The sequence below is a fragment of the Harpegnathos saltator genome, unplaced genomic scaffold (genome assembly GCF_003227715.2).
Source record: "Harpegnathos saltator strain DR-91 unplaced genomic scaffold, Hsal_v8.6 scaffold82, whole genome shotgun sequence".
Lineage (NCBI taxonomy): Eukaryota > Metazoa > Arthropoda > Insecta > Hymenoptera > Formicidae > Harpegnathos > Harpegnathos saltator.
In genome coordinates, this window is record NW_020230671.1 from 100340 (window position 1) to 113472 (window position 13133).

Below are 13133 nucleotides of genomic sequence, written 5' to 3' on the forward strand. Positions count from 1 at the left end.
ATTCGGTTCACATTCGGTTAATCTTCGATCGTCTAAATATTTTCTTTTTTTGTTTCTTTATATTATTCTATGCATAAAAACATAAAACTAAGGTTGACAAAGTAAATATTTTGTGAAATGTATATATGTGGTTTTTATACTGGAATATATCAAAATAAGATACGTAATATTTTCCGAAAGATTTATGTTTTCGTTAAGTACTTTAATGCTTTTCCTTTATGATGACGCTTTAATGATTTTAAAAGTAGGAATTAACGAGGAAAGTATACTTACTATGAAGAAAAGTATATTTCATTATCAAATAGATTTTTTCACTCGCTTGTTCTCATATTTCACATTGAATGTCGTCGACTGATCTTGCGTCGACATCTGTGTCAACTCACATTAATTTAATTACAAACTGCTTAATTACCGCTCAGTATTCACAAACTTGTGGTTAATCGAGTTCGATTTGTCATTGACACAAATTAAACGATAAATAGAGGAGGCACGAAAAATCGACACGTGTTGACTGGCATCATCGAGTGAAAATGGCATCTATTTTGAAACGAAAATAACATGGCGCATTTCTCATTTCGCGTTGGAAAAGTACGCGCTTCTCGTCGCAAAATTAATAAGAAACATCGATCGGCATACGAATAACATAACTTCACGCCAGCAAATTAATCGCGACATATTGAAATTCAATCGATCCACCCAAAAAAAAATAATTTCAGAACAAGCGGAATCATCTCAATTTTAGAGGATTTTACTCTTATATATGGCCTCGAAAGGATTCCTCTAGAATTAAGAGGAAAATATCATAAACATATTATTCTTAAAGTTAGAGCAATTATATGTTAGTATGTACGAGGGCAATCTGAAAAGTTCTCGGCCTGACACATAGATGGCATTAGAAACTGTTAAACTATAATTGTATTGGAAAGTGGCATCCCTGATATAAACCCATGTAAAATTTTACTTCGATCTGTCAAGTCATTCGAGTAGTAACACCAGTTTAATATTGATGTGTCATTGTCTTTTTTAAAATGGAAAAAATTGAATATCGCGCAGTGATTAAATTCTTTGTTTTGGATGGTTTAACACCAACAGAAATTCATCCGAAATTGTTAAAAGTGTATAAAGATGTATCACCTTCACTTTCCACTGTGAAAAAATGGGCTGTTCTTTTTAAATCTGGTCGCACAAGCCTCGAAGATGATCCACACGAAGGTTGTCTAAAAACTGCTACAACACCACAAAACATTCAACAAGTTCATGATATGGTGTTAGATGGTCGGCGAGTGAAAATGCATGAAATAGCTGAGGCATCTCAAAAGAACGAATTGGAAATATTTTGCATGAAGAATTACATATGAAAAAGCTTTGTGCAAGATGGGTGCCGCATTTGCTAACAATTGACCAAAAACGCATTCGAATGCGTATTTCTCAAGCGTGTTTGGATCGTTTAAGCAAAATAAAATGGATTTCAAGCGTCGTTTCATAACTGTTGATGAAACTTGGATCCACCACTATACACCAGAGCGAAAAGAACAGTCGAAACAATGAATTGAAGCCGGTGGACGTGCACCAAAGAAGGCAAAGACAGTTCCATCAGCAGGAAAGGTTATGGCAATAGTTTTTTGGGATTACAAAGGTGTTTTGTTGATCAATTATCTTCACAAAGATAAAATGATTAACTCTGAATATTATTGTAACCTTTTGGATCTATTGAATGCAAAAATTCGTGAGAAAAACCTGCTTTAAAGAAGAAAAGAATCGTTTTCCATCAAGACAATGCATGTGTTCACACAAGTGTTTTGACAATGGCAAAATTCAACGAATTAAAGTACGAATTGCTTAAACATCCAGCGTATTCACCAGATTTGGCTCTCTCTGACTGTTATCTGTTTCCAAACCTGAAAAAGTTCCTGGCTGAAAAATATTTTACATCAAATGACGAAGCTATTGCAGCCGTGGATGGATATTTTGCAGACTTTCCGGAATCACACTTTAATAATGGTATTGAATTACTGGAAAAACGTTGGAATAAATGTATTGAAGTTTTAGGAGATTATATTGAAAAATAAAATATATTTCACGGCAAAAAAAATGTTCTTTCATTGTTAGGCCGAGAACTTTTCAGACTGCCTACGTATATGGTAATGCAAATCTTATTGATTTTAATATAAATTTCCTTTTATATACAGATTATTTAATCTGTTTTTAAGAAGATTATTATTTATTCTTACTGTACTTTATTCTTGCTGGTTATTCTAGTTAATTTGAAAAAATTATTATAATATATAGCTAAAAGTAATATATAGTGTCCCATTTTATTTTTGACAGTCAAATATCTCGAAAAATATGGAAGATATGGAAAAATGTTTCAGATAAAAGTATGGTTTCAAGGGGGATATAAAATAGCTATAACATTTTGTTTATAGATGGCGTCACTTTCGAAATATTCACTAATCATTAATTTTCTTAAATGGAAATCCTAATTTTTTATTATACCATCTTTCTATCAATTAATTTGAACAACTTTTGTCTGAAACATTTTTTTATTTATCTAATATTTTTTTAGATATTTCAGGAAAACTTGATAACTTTTTCAATATTTAACTTACGATATCTCGCTAACTGTATATTGGAAGAAAAAATGGTACTAGACTTTCTATTTGGCCTCAAAAATATATTGTTACAATAGCGCCCAAACTTTTGTTAACTTATCGACTTTTGGAAATTTCAAAATCATCAAATGAAGACGCATCTTTATGTATTTATGCTACTATCTTAATTCTCGGATTCAGTCTCTATGCAGACAATCTGCTGAAATTGGTCTATCTGGAACAATATTGATTTCGCATTTCGACACGCTAGCAGGAAAAGAGACAAAGAAAAAGAAGCGAATGCGAGCACGATCAGCTGGCAGTCGAATAAGGGTGAGCCGAGTGCGAGTCAGGACGCGTCGTGTTTTTGGAGCCGATCGAATCGACCTCGTTCACCCTAGGATCCAAGGGCCCGCAGGACGGGACGGCGAGCAGGAAGAAGAGAGGGCGAGGTATAAATAAGGGGGCCAGATGGAGTATCCTATTCGCGCGGTACGCGGCTGGCGGTTAGGCGCGCGTAAACCGTGACAGAGGAGGACGCGCGATGAGAGGAAAGAGCGCGCGGAATCCCTTCGGTAATGACGGCTACCACAACGATGACGAGATCGCTACACGTCGGTGGTGGTCGTGGGCGATGATATGGTAGTAGTGGGGAAGCAGGGTGGGTAGAGAACATTTAATTTGAGCTTGCGAGGAAGTAGTTGATTGGAGACGCGAGGTACGGTCGTGCTGCAGTTGCAGCTCGGCTGTCGGTCCCGTCGGTTTACCTTCCGGGGAGATCCCCGTCTCGACATCAGCGATAAAGAGAGAGAGAGAGAGAGAGAGAGAGGAAGGGAGAGAGAGAACGAAAGAGAGAGATAACGAGGACATCTCCTCGATATCTCGCAATTGATTACGCGCAAAACAAGCGAATCTACTCGGGGCCGCGAAATCACGTGTAACGTGTCGTAAATAAACGACATACGCGGTCGACTGTCGGGTGTCACGTCGTAGATTTGTAAATTCGCCGCTTATCAGACAGGTATGTGAATACAGCCGCGACTAGATCGCCCGGTGCAAACTTGTGTACAGTCCACGACGACGGTCGCATGTCGAGCCCGGGATCGAGTACAGTTCGAGTGCGGGTACTTCCTCTCTTTCGGAGTCTTTCGGAGGGGTCTTTTGCACACTTTTGAGGACACGGTCGGCGCGGTGAGACAACATCCGAACTCGACGTTGAGACTCCGCCGAGACCTGCGCTCTTCTTATTCGCTCGGGGTCCTTGATCGGCTTGGGCGACCTTAGAGTCGCAAGAAGTCGCGACGAGACCGAAGCAGAAGAAATCAGTGACCTTGCCTAGACAAGCTCGATACGAAACGTCTGCGATCGTAAGTGCGCGAATTTCGAGTTGTTCTTTTCTGGTCACGAATGTGACGCAATTTAATTAATACATGTAAAAACCGGGCAAAGCAGTTTAACTCTCGTACTGCTGATTGTCGCGGGTTGTAATTAGAATCGCATCTGTTTGTATATCGTATTTATATCTCTCCTTTCCTTTCATTTCGCGCCGTGCGAAATGAATTAAATGCAGTGATAAATTGATTGCAGTTTGGGATTGATAAATCGCCTCAACGGCGAGGATAAAGCCGTACGTCTTATTTTATTATCAAACAAGTGGAAGTGAAGATATTTCATTAAAACGTCACATTTATCTGAGTCGTGCTAATACGATAAAACGGGGAGGAACGCGGCTTATTATCATTATTGGAGCATTACGACGCGCCCAATTAATCAATATTTAACTTCACATTTCGTGGGAATATTAATGAGGCAGCAGTGGAGAAAAATAATTGAAAGATAATGCGATCGGGAGCACTACGCTTGATGATGCGAGTGTAAGCCCCGAGTGCGACAGATAAATCTTATCATTATTGTGCACACGCGTACCTTTTCTTCCGAAGGATAACGATAGTTCTATTAGTGTATATGCAGGCTCGACATTATATGTGCGTTATAGATCATTATAGATTCGCAGATTGCATTCGTTATCAATCCGCAAGCCGATATCACACACTCGTCTTGCAATCCTTTTTCCAATGCGATTCTACACGGTTAATGCAACAGTCATCGCCAGTCTCGTTGCCAGATCAATATCGTCCTCGCTTGACGTATGAACAATTAACAGGACCATTAGTCGAGTCTACGAGTCGACTTTCTCACCACGAGCGCAGCCACGTGAGTCTCGGCGATCATTAATTTCAATTTCGCGAGATCGTTCGCACGCGATGCCAAAGATGCCGGTCGTTCTCCAGAACGATTTCGGCTGCTTACCTGTTGAGTCCATCGACCCCGTGTCGGTGGACTACGCGCGGGAAAACCTCCTACCTTTCACCTTCTCTCGCGAATAATTCGCACATCAAGCCGAGGTCGGGGAATCGAGAAAAAGCGACGCGCAAAAAGCCGCAGGAACGCATCGTCGGATACAACGTAATTCGCCGCGTTACCCGAACTCCCTCGGTGTGTTGTCCAAGGGGCAGAGGAGGTCGGCGCGATCGTTTTCCCCCCTTAATTATTTCATAGTGGATGACCGAGTTGCGAGCTCGAAAGTGCACCACGTCCCCTCCGAAACGCGGATATGTTATTATCATGTTTCAGGACGCGCGCGCCCGCTAATCGATCCTCCGCAATCTACGACGCCGCGCCGTTCCGTTCGTCGGCGGATCTTCCGCCGAGATTACCGTCTCGGTATTGTTATCCCTAAGACGAACGAAAGATCATCTGGATCCGCCAGATTCGTAGGAAATTACCACTGTAATTATAGACTAGAGATGTGTGAATCAAGAATCTTTATGTCGAGTCCAATCTCATTTTCTTAAATTAGAATTCGAATCGAATCGAATCTATGAAATTTCATTCGTATTCGAATCGAATCGAGTGAAATCGAATCGAATCATTAAAAAATTTAACATGACTATTAAACATGCAAATAATGATGGAAGATTTTAATATGAAAGGGAATATTGTAATGTCATCTTGAAGTAAAATATATATTTAAATATTTAAAATAATTTATAATTAAGTTATTAACTATAAGTTAAGTTAATTACAAGTTAAGGGTTCAAACATACAGGCCCAGATGACCCCTTTTGTAGCTGATGCACGCAAACGATAATGTATTTAATTCCTATTCGAATTATTCGGATTCGAATCATAGAAATTCGGATTCGAATCGAATTCGAATAGTTCGCACATCTTTATTATAGACTTCCTCCGTGAAACTCGTGAGCGCGGCTGGGCGAGCTGAGTATCCTTACGAGACTGAGAGATTTTCCTGTCGAACAATTTTTCGAATCCATCTAAATCGTCGTGCGCGCTGATCTGTTGTTGAAAAGGAAAAAAGACAGAAAGAGAAAGGGGAAAATTATGTCGGTGACTTGGACGCGTCAAACGGGTCGAGGTAGGCCGTAAAAGGAAGCTGCGGACGTGTCCAACAGGTGGTCGAAATAATTTCTTGCAGCGACCGTCGGATAATGATAGGGAATGCAGGGATAATGTTTCTTTCTGTTTCTCCGCGGGCAATAATGATTCACGATCGTAACGAGCGTTTTCGTTTTTTTTTTCGCTCCTTCTCTCCCTGCTCTTCTCACCTTGCGCGAATGCAGCCAGAAAGTGCGTCCCGTTTTTCGAAATTTCTAAAACGCGCGCATTCTTCGGTGGACGCAGCAATCGGGTGTAAAATACCACCGATGTAAGAGAAATAAGCCAATAAGGCATAAGGACGCCAGTTGCTAATTATTCGCTAATTATAACATATTTTTCATATCAAGAGACTAAGCGCATCGGGCTTGTAATAAATTTGACGTTTAACGTTCCAGCTGACATTTCCAATGCTCTTTATATATAGCATAATCAAGATAAAATCCTAATAAACCAAAACCAACGATAACAATGATAAGATGATAACGCAACGCAATAAATATCGTGTGCATGCTCAGGTCGAAAGTTATCATCGTCTTGTCTTTTAACGACAACGTGCAAGTTGTCTCCCCGCGCCGCAAGTTCGAATCATGCGTGAACCAATCGCGAAAAACGTGTCATACGCTTGACTTCTTTTCCGAATCCCATTGTTTTAACTGTGAATTTAACCGTAGGCCTCAAAGGATAGATTGCGCTTGAGTCAGAGACTAAATCAGACTTTGCAGAAATTTGCATTATTGAAAGGAAATAATAGAAAAGAAAATATATTGTTTAATTGTCTATCGTTGGAAAGAACAAAGGAGGAGAAGCGATCGGATGATTAATACGTTCTTTTTCTCTTTCTCTCTTTGCCTCGTATTCTCTTTTGTCTTTCTTATAGTGCCCCCTCTTACCGGTACTGTGTGATAGAGAGAGAACGAGAGAGAGAGAGAGAGAGAGAGAGAGAGAGAGAGAGAGAGAGAGAGAGAAAGAGAGAACGAGAACGCACTTCTTTTGTTCAACGTGTCTCTATCCTTCACTCATTCCTTAAAAGTACGCGGTCTACCTTTTTCGGTTTACGGTTTTAACGTCGCTACTTTCCACATGTTGCTGGACCTACGCTGGTCATCCGTCTGCCTTCCTTTCTGGGTGTAGAGTTGGATTTCACGACTTTTCACTACAATGTTAGAACGTCGACATGTGACATGTGTTTCTTTCGGCTGGTGCACACATTGAATATATGATGGTAATAAATTATTAATTATACTTGTCTACGATAAAAAGAATATCTCTTTAGCGATTAATGAGATGTTAAATATTTGATACGTGATTATCGATGCAGACATTGCTATAACATACTGGATAAAGCAGCCGGCTAATGTTTCAGTATATGACGTGATTCAATTATACAAGGTGTCCGGGATCTTCTGGAAATAAAAAATTGATCAAACTGGGAAGAAAAATTAAGTACCATTTTGCAAAAATCGCAATACTTACCAAGTTATTAATGATTGAAAACAATCACATTTAAAGGCTCTTTTAATTGATAACTTGAAAATTTGCCTACTTATTTGCAAAATGGTAAAGGACTTTTTTATTCAAATTTTCAGGTTATTGATTAATAAAGCTTCTAGATGTGGTCATTTTCAATCATTAATAACTTAACAACTATTGCGATTTCGGCGAAATAGTACGTGACTTTTCTCCTCAATTTGATCTGATTAATCTTCACAAATTTTTCTTTCCAAAAGATTCCGGACACCCTGTATTCAGTTTCTCGGACCGAACTATAGATTTATCAATGTATAGATCAACCACAGGATTATGTGTTGTGGAAACTATATCTGAAAGAAATATAGGGTGTAGGATATCTCAGCCACAGGATCTTCGTCTACCTCCGCCCTTGTTTACAAAAAGAGCTAGATAACGATAGTACACCTGTGGACAATAAAAAGTCCCTTACCATGTAACTGCTCTTTGTATTTTGTCTTCAAACCTTTTATATAAGAAGACGCAGTTTACAAGTCTACAAGTCTAGGAATTGAACAACGTGTTAGTAATGGCAGATCGCTTTACAATAAAACGCACGTCGTGGGCGTTCTCGTATGCGGTTTTGCGGTGGAAAACCGATGCTTTCTCGCGCAGCTCGCACGAGAAAAACTCGTATTGCGTGATTTGATTGCGGATCTATCGGCTGTCATATGAGATCGGATAATATTCTATTCTATATTATATATAGAGTGACTTAGACCAACTTACTGTTCTTGAAGCAACATGTTCTTGAATGAGTTCTAAAACGAGTTCTAAAAAATATTTTTTCTCTTGCCAAATGTCATTCGAAGCTTAGTTTTTGAATTGTAAAAATAAACAATTTATCTGCTACGGATCCGATATAGTAAGAGGCAGACAGGAATGGCACAATTCGCTGTCAGATGCAAGTGCTGACGTTGATGCGATGAATTTATCGATGCATGTGATAATAACATGTGTATAATAATATAATACGTATCGTTGTTATAATTTCCATTCCTGATTGCGCGTATCGTATCGAGTGCTGCGAAAGAGATCTGCGAAGCCGACACGCATTTCTTTCCTACATAAACACGTATGATTGCATAGAAATGTAATGGTTGTCTGACACGAACGAGTTAATGCGATCGCCAAATAGCAAAGATTAATGCAATCGTAATAACGAATTAAAAGTGTTTTAAATTAGGATACGATTATAACGTTTAAAGATAAAATACTCGATTACGCGAGCTTTCTCATACTAGAAAATAAACTTTCTTTGTAAGGTACCAATTTTATGAAATATGTGTTTCTCAATGAATAACATCTATTCAACAGAATAACATTGCATGATATATAGGCAAAATTTTTTCATCTATATATTACATGACTTTTCCAAAGATGATGCAAAAGGCCAAGAAATATTTCTTTACAATGTTGTAACGAAAATAGTGGTTAAACAGCAAGCAAATAAATAAAGAGATATGAAAGAAATATTAATATTGAAAGAAGTATTAAACACATAAAGATATATATACACAATCTTGCAGTTATGTCGTAAAATAATGAAACGTACTGCACTACGCACGCTCATATTGCTCATATTGCTTTTATCAGCTCTTATATTATTCTTATATTATATCTTATTTTCTTGCTTATAATATATACTCCTCCCCACATCATGTTTACTCACGATTTGCTTTCCACAAATTTGAGTAATCACATATTTTCCTGCACTTGAAACACATTTCAAATAAAAGAATTTGACTTTGACGTAGCTCGTTCTTAAGCTTTTATTAGACCTATAAATAAACTGACATCAAAGGAAATGGAAATAATAAGAGATAAGACGGAAAGAAAGACGATGGCCATATCGGGCTTCATGATTGATGATGTGCGAATATTTACGTTACATATTTGCGGTCAAGAGCAACAGTATATTCTACAAGATGTTTCAGACACACATCCGTCCACTCCTTTTATTTAGAAAAAGGATGGTGCTAGGACATTAGGAAAAATTGGAAATGTTTACCGTAAAAGCCTACCTGAAGTTTTGATGATGATATTTGCACTTTTAGGAAAGTCCGGAAATATCGGAAGCCAAGGTTAAACCGCTACTTAAACATTCTAAATAGCAACATGGAACAATATATATCGTTGAATAAAGCTTCTAAAAAAAAACTTCCTTGAAAAATATATATTTCAGCAGATAACACTTATCCAACAGAATGATATATGGACAAAAACTTTTGATCTATCTATTACGCGACTTTCCTATTAAGATAATCCAAAAGGCCAAGAAATGCTTCTTTACAATGCTAATGTAAGGGAAATAGTGATTAAACAAGCAAGGTTAAGCAAGCAAATAAATCAAGAGTTATAAAAGAGATATTAATATTGAAAGAAGTTTTAAATAAAAATATATACATATAATCTCGCAGTCATGTCGTAAAATAATAAAACGTACTAAACTACACATGCTCGTATACTATTTTGCTTATCACCTTATATTATTGTTATATGATATCTTATACAATTGATTATGATATATACTCTTCCCCAAATCATGTTTATTCACGATTTGCTTTCCAAATTAAACCGCTAGTTAAAAATTCTAAGTAGCAACATGAGGCAATATAAATATCGTTAGTTTCTAAATAAAAACAATTTTTCGTTGAAAAATATATAGTTCAGATAACACTTATCCAATAGAATAACATTGTACGGACAAAATCTTTTAATCTCTATGTATTACATGACTTTTCTGCAAAGATAATGCAAAAGGCCAAGAAATATTTCTTTACAATACTGTAATAAAAATAATGGTTAAACAAAAAACAAATAAGTAAAGAGATATAAAGAAATATTAATATTGAGAGAAATTTTAAACACAAAGATATATATATATATATTTATAATCTTGCAGTTACATCGTGAAATAATGGAACGTTCTCAACTACGCACGCTTTTATATTATTACTTATCAGTTCATATATTATAGCTATATAATATCTTATACAATGGCTTATGATATGTACTTCTCCTCACATCACGTTTATTCACGATTTGCTTTCCACAAACGTGGCTTACGATATATTTTTCTGCACTTTAATCCTTTGTCCTTTAAAAGTACATCGTAAATGTAACAAATAACTCGAATGTCCCTTCTAAGGGAACACGAAAAGACTGCAAGCAATTACACCTAGCTATTCTTTCATATTATGGCAGTGTAACTTTTGAAAACTTATTTGACTTGATTTTTCGGTAAATGGCAGAATTCCGTTGCATTTACATAAAAGACTATTAGAAAAGATTCCCATTGCAGTGGAATACCATATGTTCATCGATCGATATTGCTATATGCTAGTTTTGCCCTAACAAAAAAATTATTGAAAATGAAATGTTATCTTACCGGTACAACAAAAACTAACCGAAAGGGGATACATTATATATTAAAAAGCCAAAACTAAAAAAACAATATAGCTTATGGGAACAATAATCTCATACTTCTTATGTGAAAAGATAAAAGAATTGTCACGCTTCTGAGTGTTTGGAATCATGCAGGAATGAAATTTTCTTCAAAGATATTACGTGGTGGAAATATTATATTTATTAGAAAACCTGAAATATGTATGTGATACTAAATTATATTACAAATATAGACGGTGCGAGTCGCGCTGATCAGCATGTTTCAACCTATTGTTTTTTACGAAAGTCTCTAAAATGGCAAAGATAATTACTTTTTTTGAATTTGGAATTGAAAGTATGCGTCATTAACTCCTACATATCATATCGAGTATCAAAACAGCAAAAAAATGGGAAACTTATCTGTCATTTAAAATTTATGTCGAGCTTTGGTCAATCAATTAAAAGGTGATTTCCAACAACTGCGAAGATATTCTTCTTCATTTTATTCAGGCAACAAGGTTGCCTGAACGGGCCAGGCTGAACGGTAAATTACACATTATTCGCGTGGGAAATAAACGAAATTGTGTATTCGAATAGAAAAATTCCAGGTGAAAGACAATGAACAAATTATTCCTGTAATACTTGCTCTAACAAACCTGCAATGTATATTAGTGTTTATTTTGAACGTTATTACACTTTAGAAAAATATAAGCTATACAATTTTAGTTTGATAAAATATATACTATAAAGTTTTATTTTAAATATCATTTAAATAGAATAATTATTTTCAATGCTATACCATTTTTTTATTTGATATGATATGTTTCTCTTTATTTTGTGAATAAATATATTCGAATTGTCGATAGATAATCTGAGAAATCTCTCTAAGTGCAAAGGGTTAAATACACTTCAAATAATAAATCTAACTTCGACGTAGCTGATTATCAAGCTTCTATTAAATCTATAAATAAATTGACGGTAGAGAATGGAATGGAGAGAGAATGGAAAGGAGAATGGAGAGAGGAAAGAGAATGGAAACAAGATAAGTCAGAAATAAAGAATCGTTATATCACGGTTAATAATATGAATATTTATGTTCGATAGTTATAGTTATAGGAGCAACATTATATTATAGAGGACCGAAGAATATTTAAACATTCTAGCAACATGGGGCAATATGGATATCTTTCGGTAAAGCTTTCGAAAAGAAACAACTTTCCTTAAAAAAAAATGTTATATCACTCGGAAATGAAAAAATAGTTACAGATGTTCAAAGCGTCATCTGTCATCTTGACGAAGACATCTTTCCATTCTTTGTTTCAAAATTGTGTTTATGTTTGGCTTATGTGTGTATGTTGGTGTTTATGTTGTGTTTATTTATAATCCATATCACAAATTTGACTTATTATGTCGTGTATTTATTATGGTTGACTCGAATGACGATAAGAAACAGCGAATTGAAGAAAATTGCCACTCTCTACATTTTGCAAAAGTCCTGAGAGCCGACTCTCTCACAGCGTGAGAGAAAGGATGGAAAGATGTTTTCGTCAAGGCGGCAGACACTTTGAACATCTATAATTATCTTTTCATTTCCAAATAATATTAAATTCCTTTCCAAGGAAAAGTTACTTTTTTTAGAAGCTCTATCCAACGATATCCATATTGTCCCATGTTGCTATTTAGAATTTCTAACTAGCGGTTTCAGTTTGGCTTCCGATATTTCCGAGACTTTCCTAAAAGTGAATATCATCATCGAAACTTCAGATAAGCTTTTATGGTAAACATTCCCAATTTTTCCTATGTCATGCCCTAAGCAGGACATTGACGAATTACTTATAATTAATAGGCATTAATTATATTGGCGAAGGTGCTATGCGAAGCACTTCCGCCACACCTGCACCGCACGTGTTGCAAGGTAAGCATCACGCTACACAGGACAAAGTCGAAAAATGTCCAAAAATAGGCAGCAGGCAAATAATGCACTGTCTGCATGGAGAAAGGTCGGAAGCAGCGCGATGCTTCCGCCAGATTTGCAAAATTCCTTCAGCGATGAGTCTATAAATCAACTTCTGTCACCGAAGGGAGTAGAGCCAGACCACCGACCGAACCAGACGTTTCTATCTCTAACAAGTAACACTACTCAACTGATACTCACCGATTTGAATGAAACTTAACATACTTATTAAACAC

The 13133-nt window shown here is 36.5% G+C and overlaps 1 protein-coding gene across 6 annotated transcripts in view; it reads left to right on the top strand.

Moving 5' to 3' along the window:
* The window catches only part of LOC105181043 (phospholipid phosphatase 1), a 36413-nt gene that overhangs the window by 3970 nt on the left and 19310 nt on the right, over nt 1-13133 (top strand). The window contains exon 1 of one of the 6 annotated variants that reach the window (XM_011137602.3): nt 3305-3958. The exons of 2 other annotated variants lie outside the window; for them this stretch is intronic. Coding sequence is in view for 2 of the 4 variants with exons in the window: in XM_025306950.1 (XP_025162735.1) it covers nt 4686-4805 (120 nt within the window). In the remaining 2 variants the exon portion in view is untranslated. Of the gene's footprint in view, nt 1-3304; nt 3959-4670; nt 4806-7198; nt 7273-13049; nt 13074-13133 lie in introns of those variants that run through there. 3 more of the 6 variants (XM_025306950.1, XM_011137594.3, XM_025306952.1) reach the window with 3 other exon arrangements.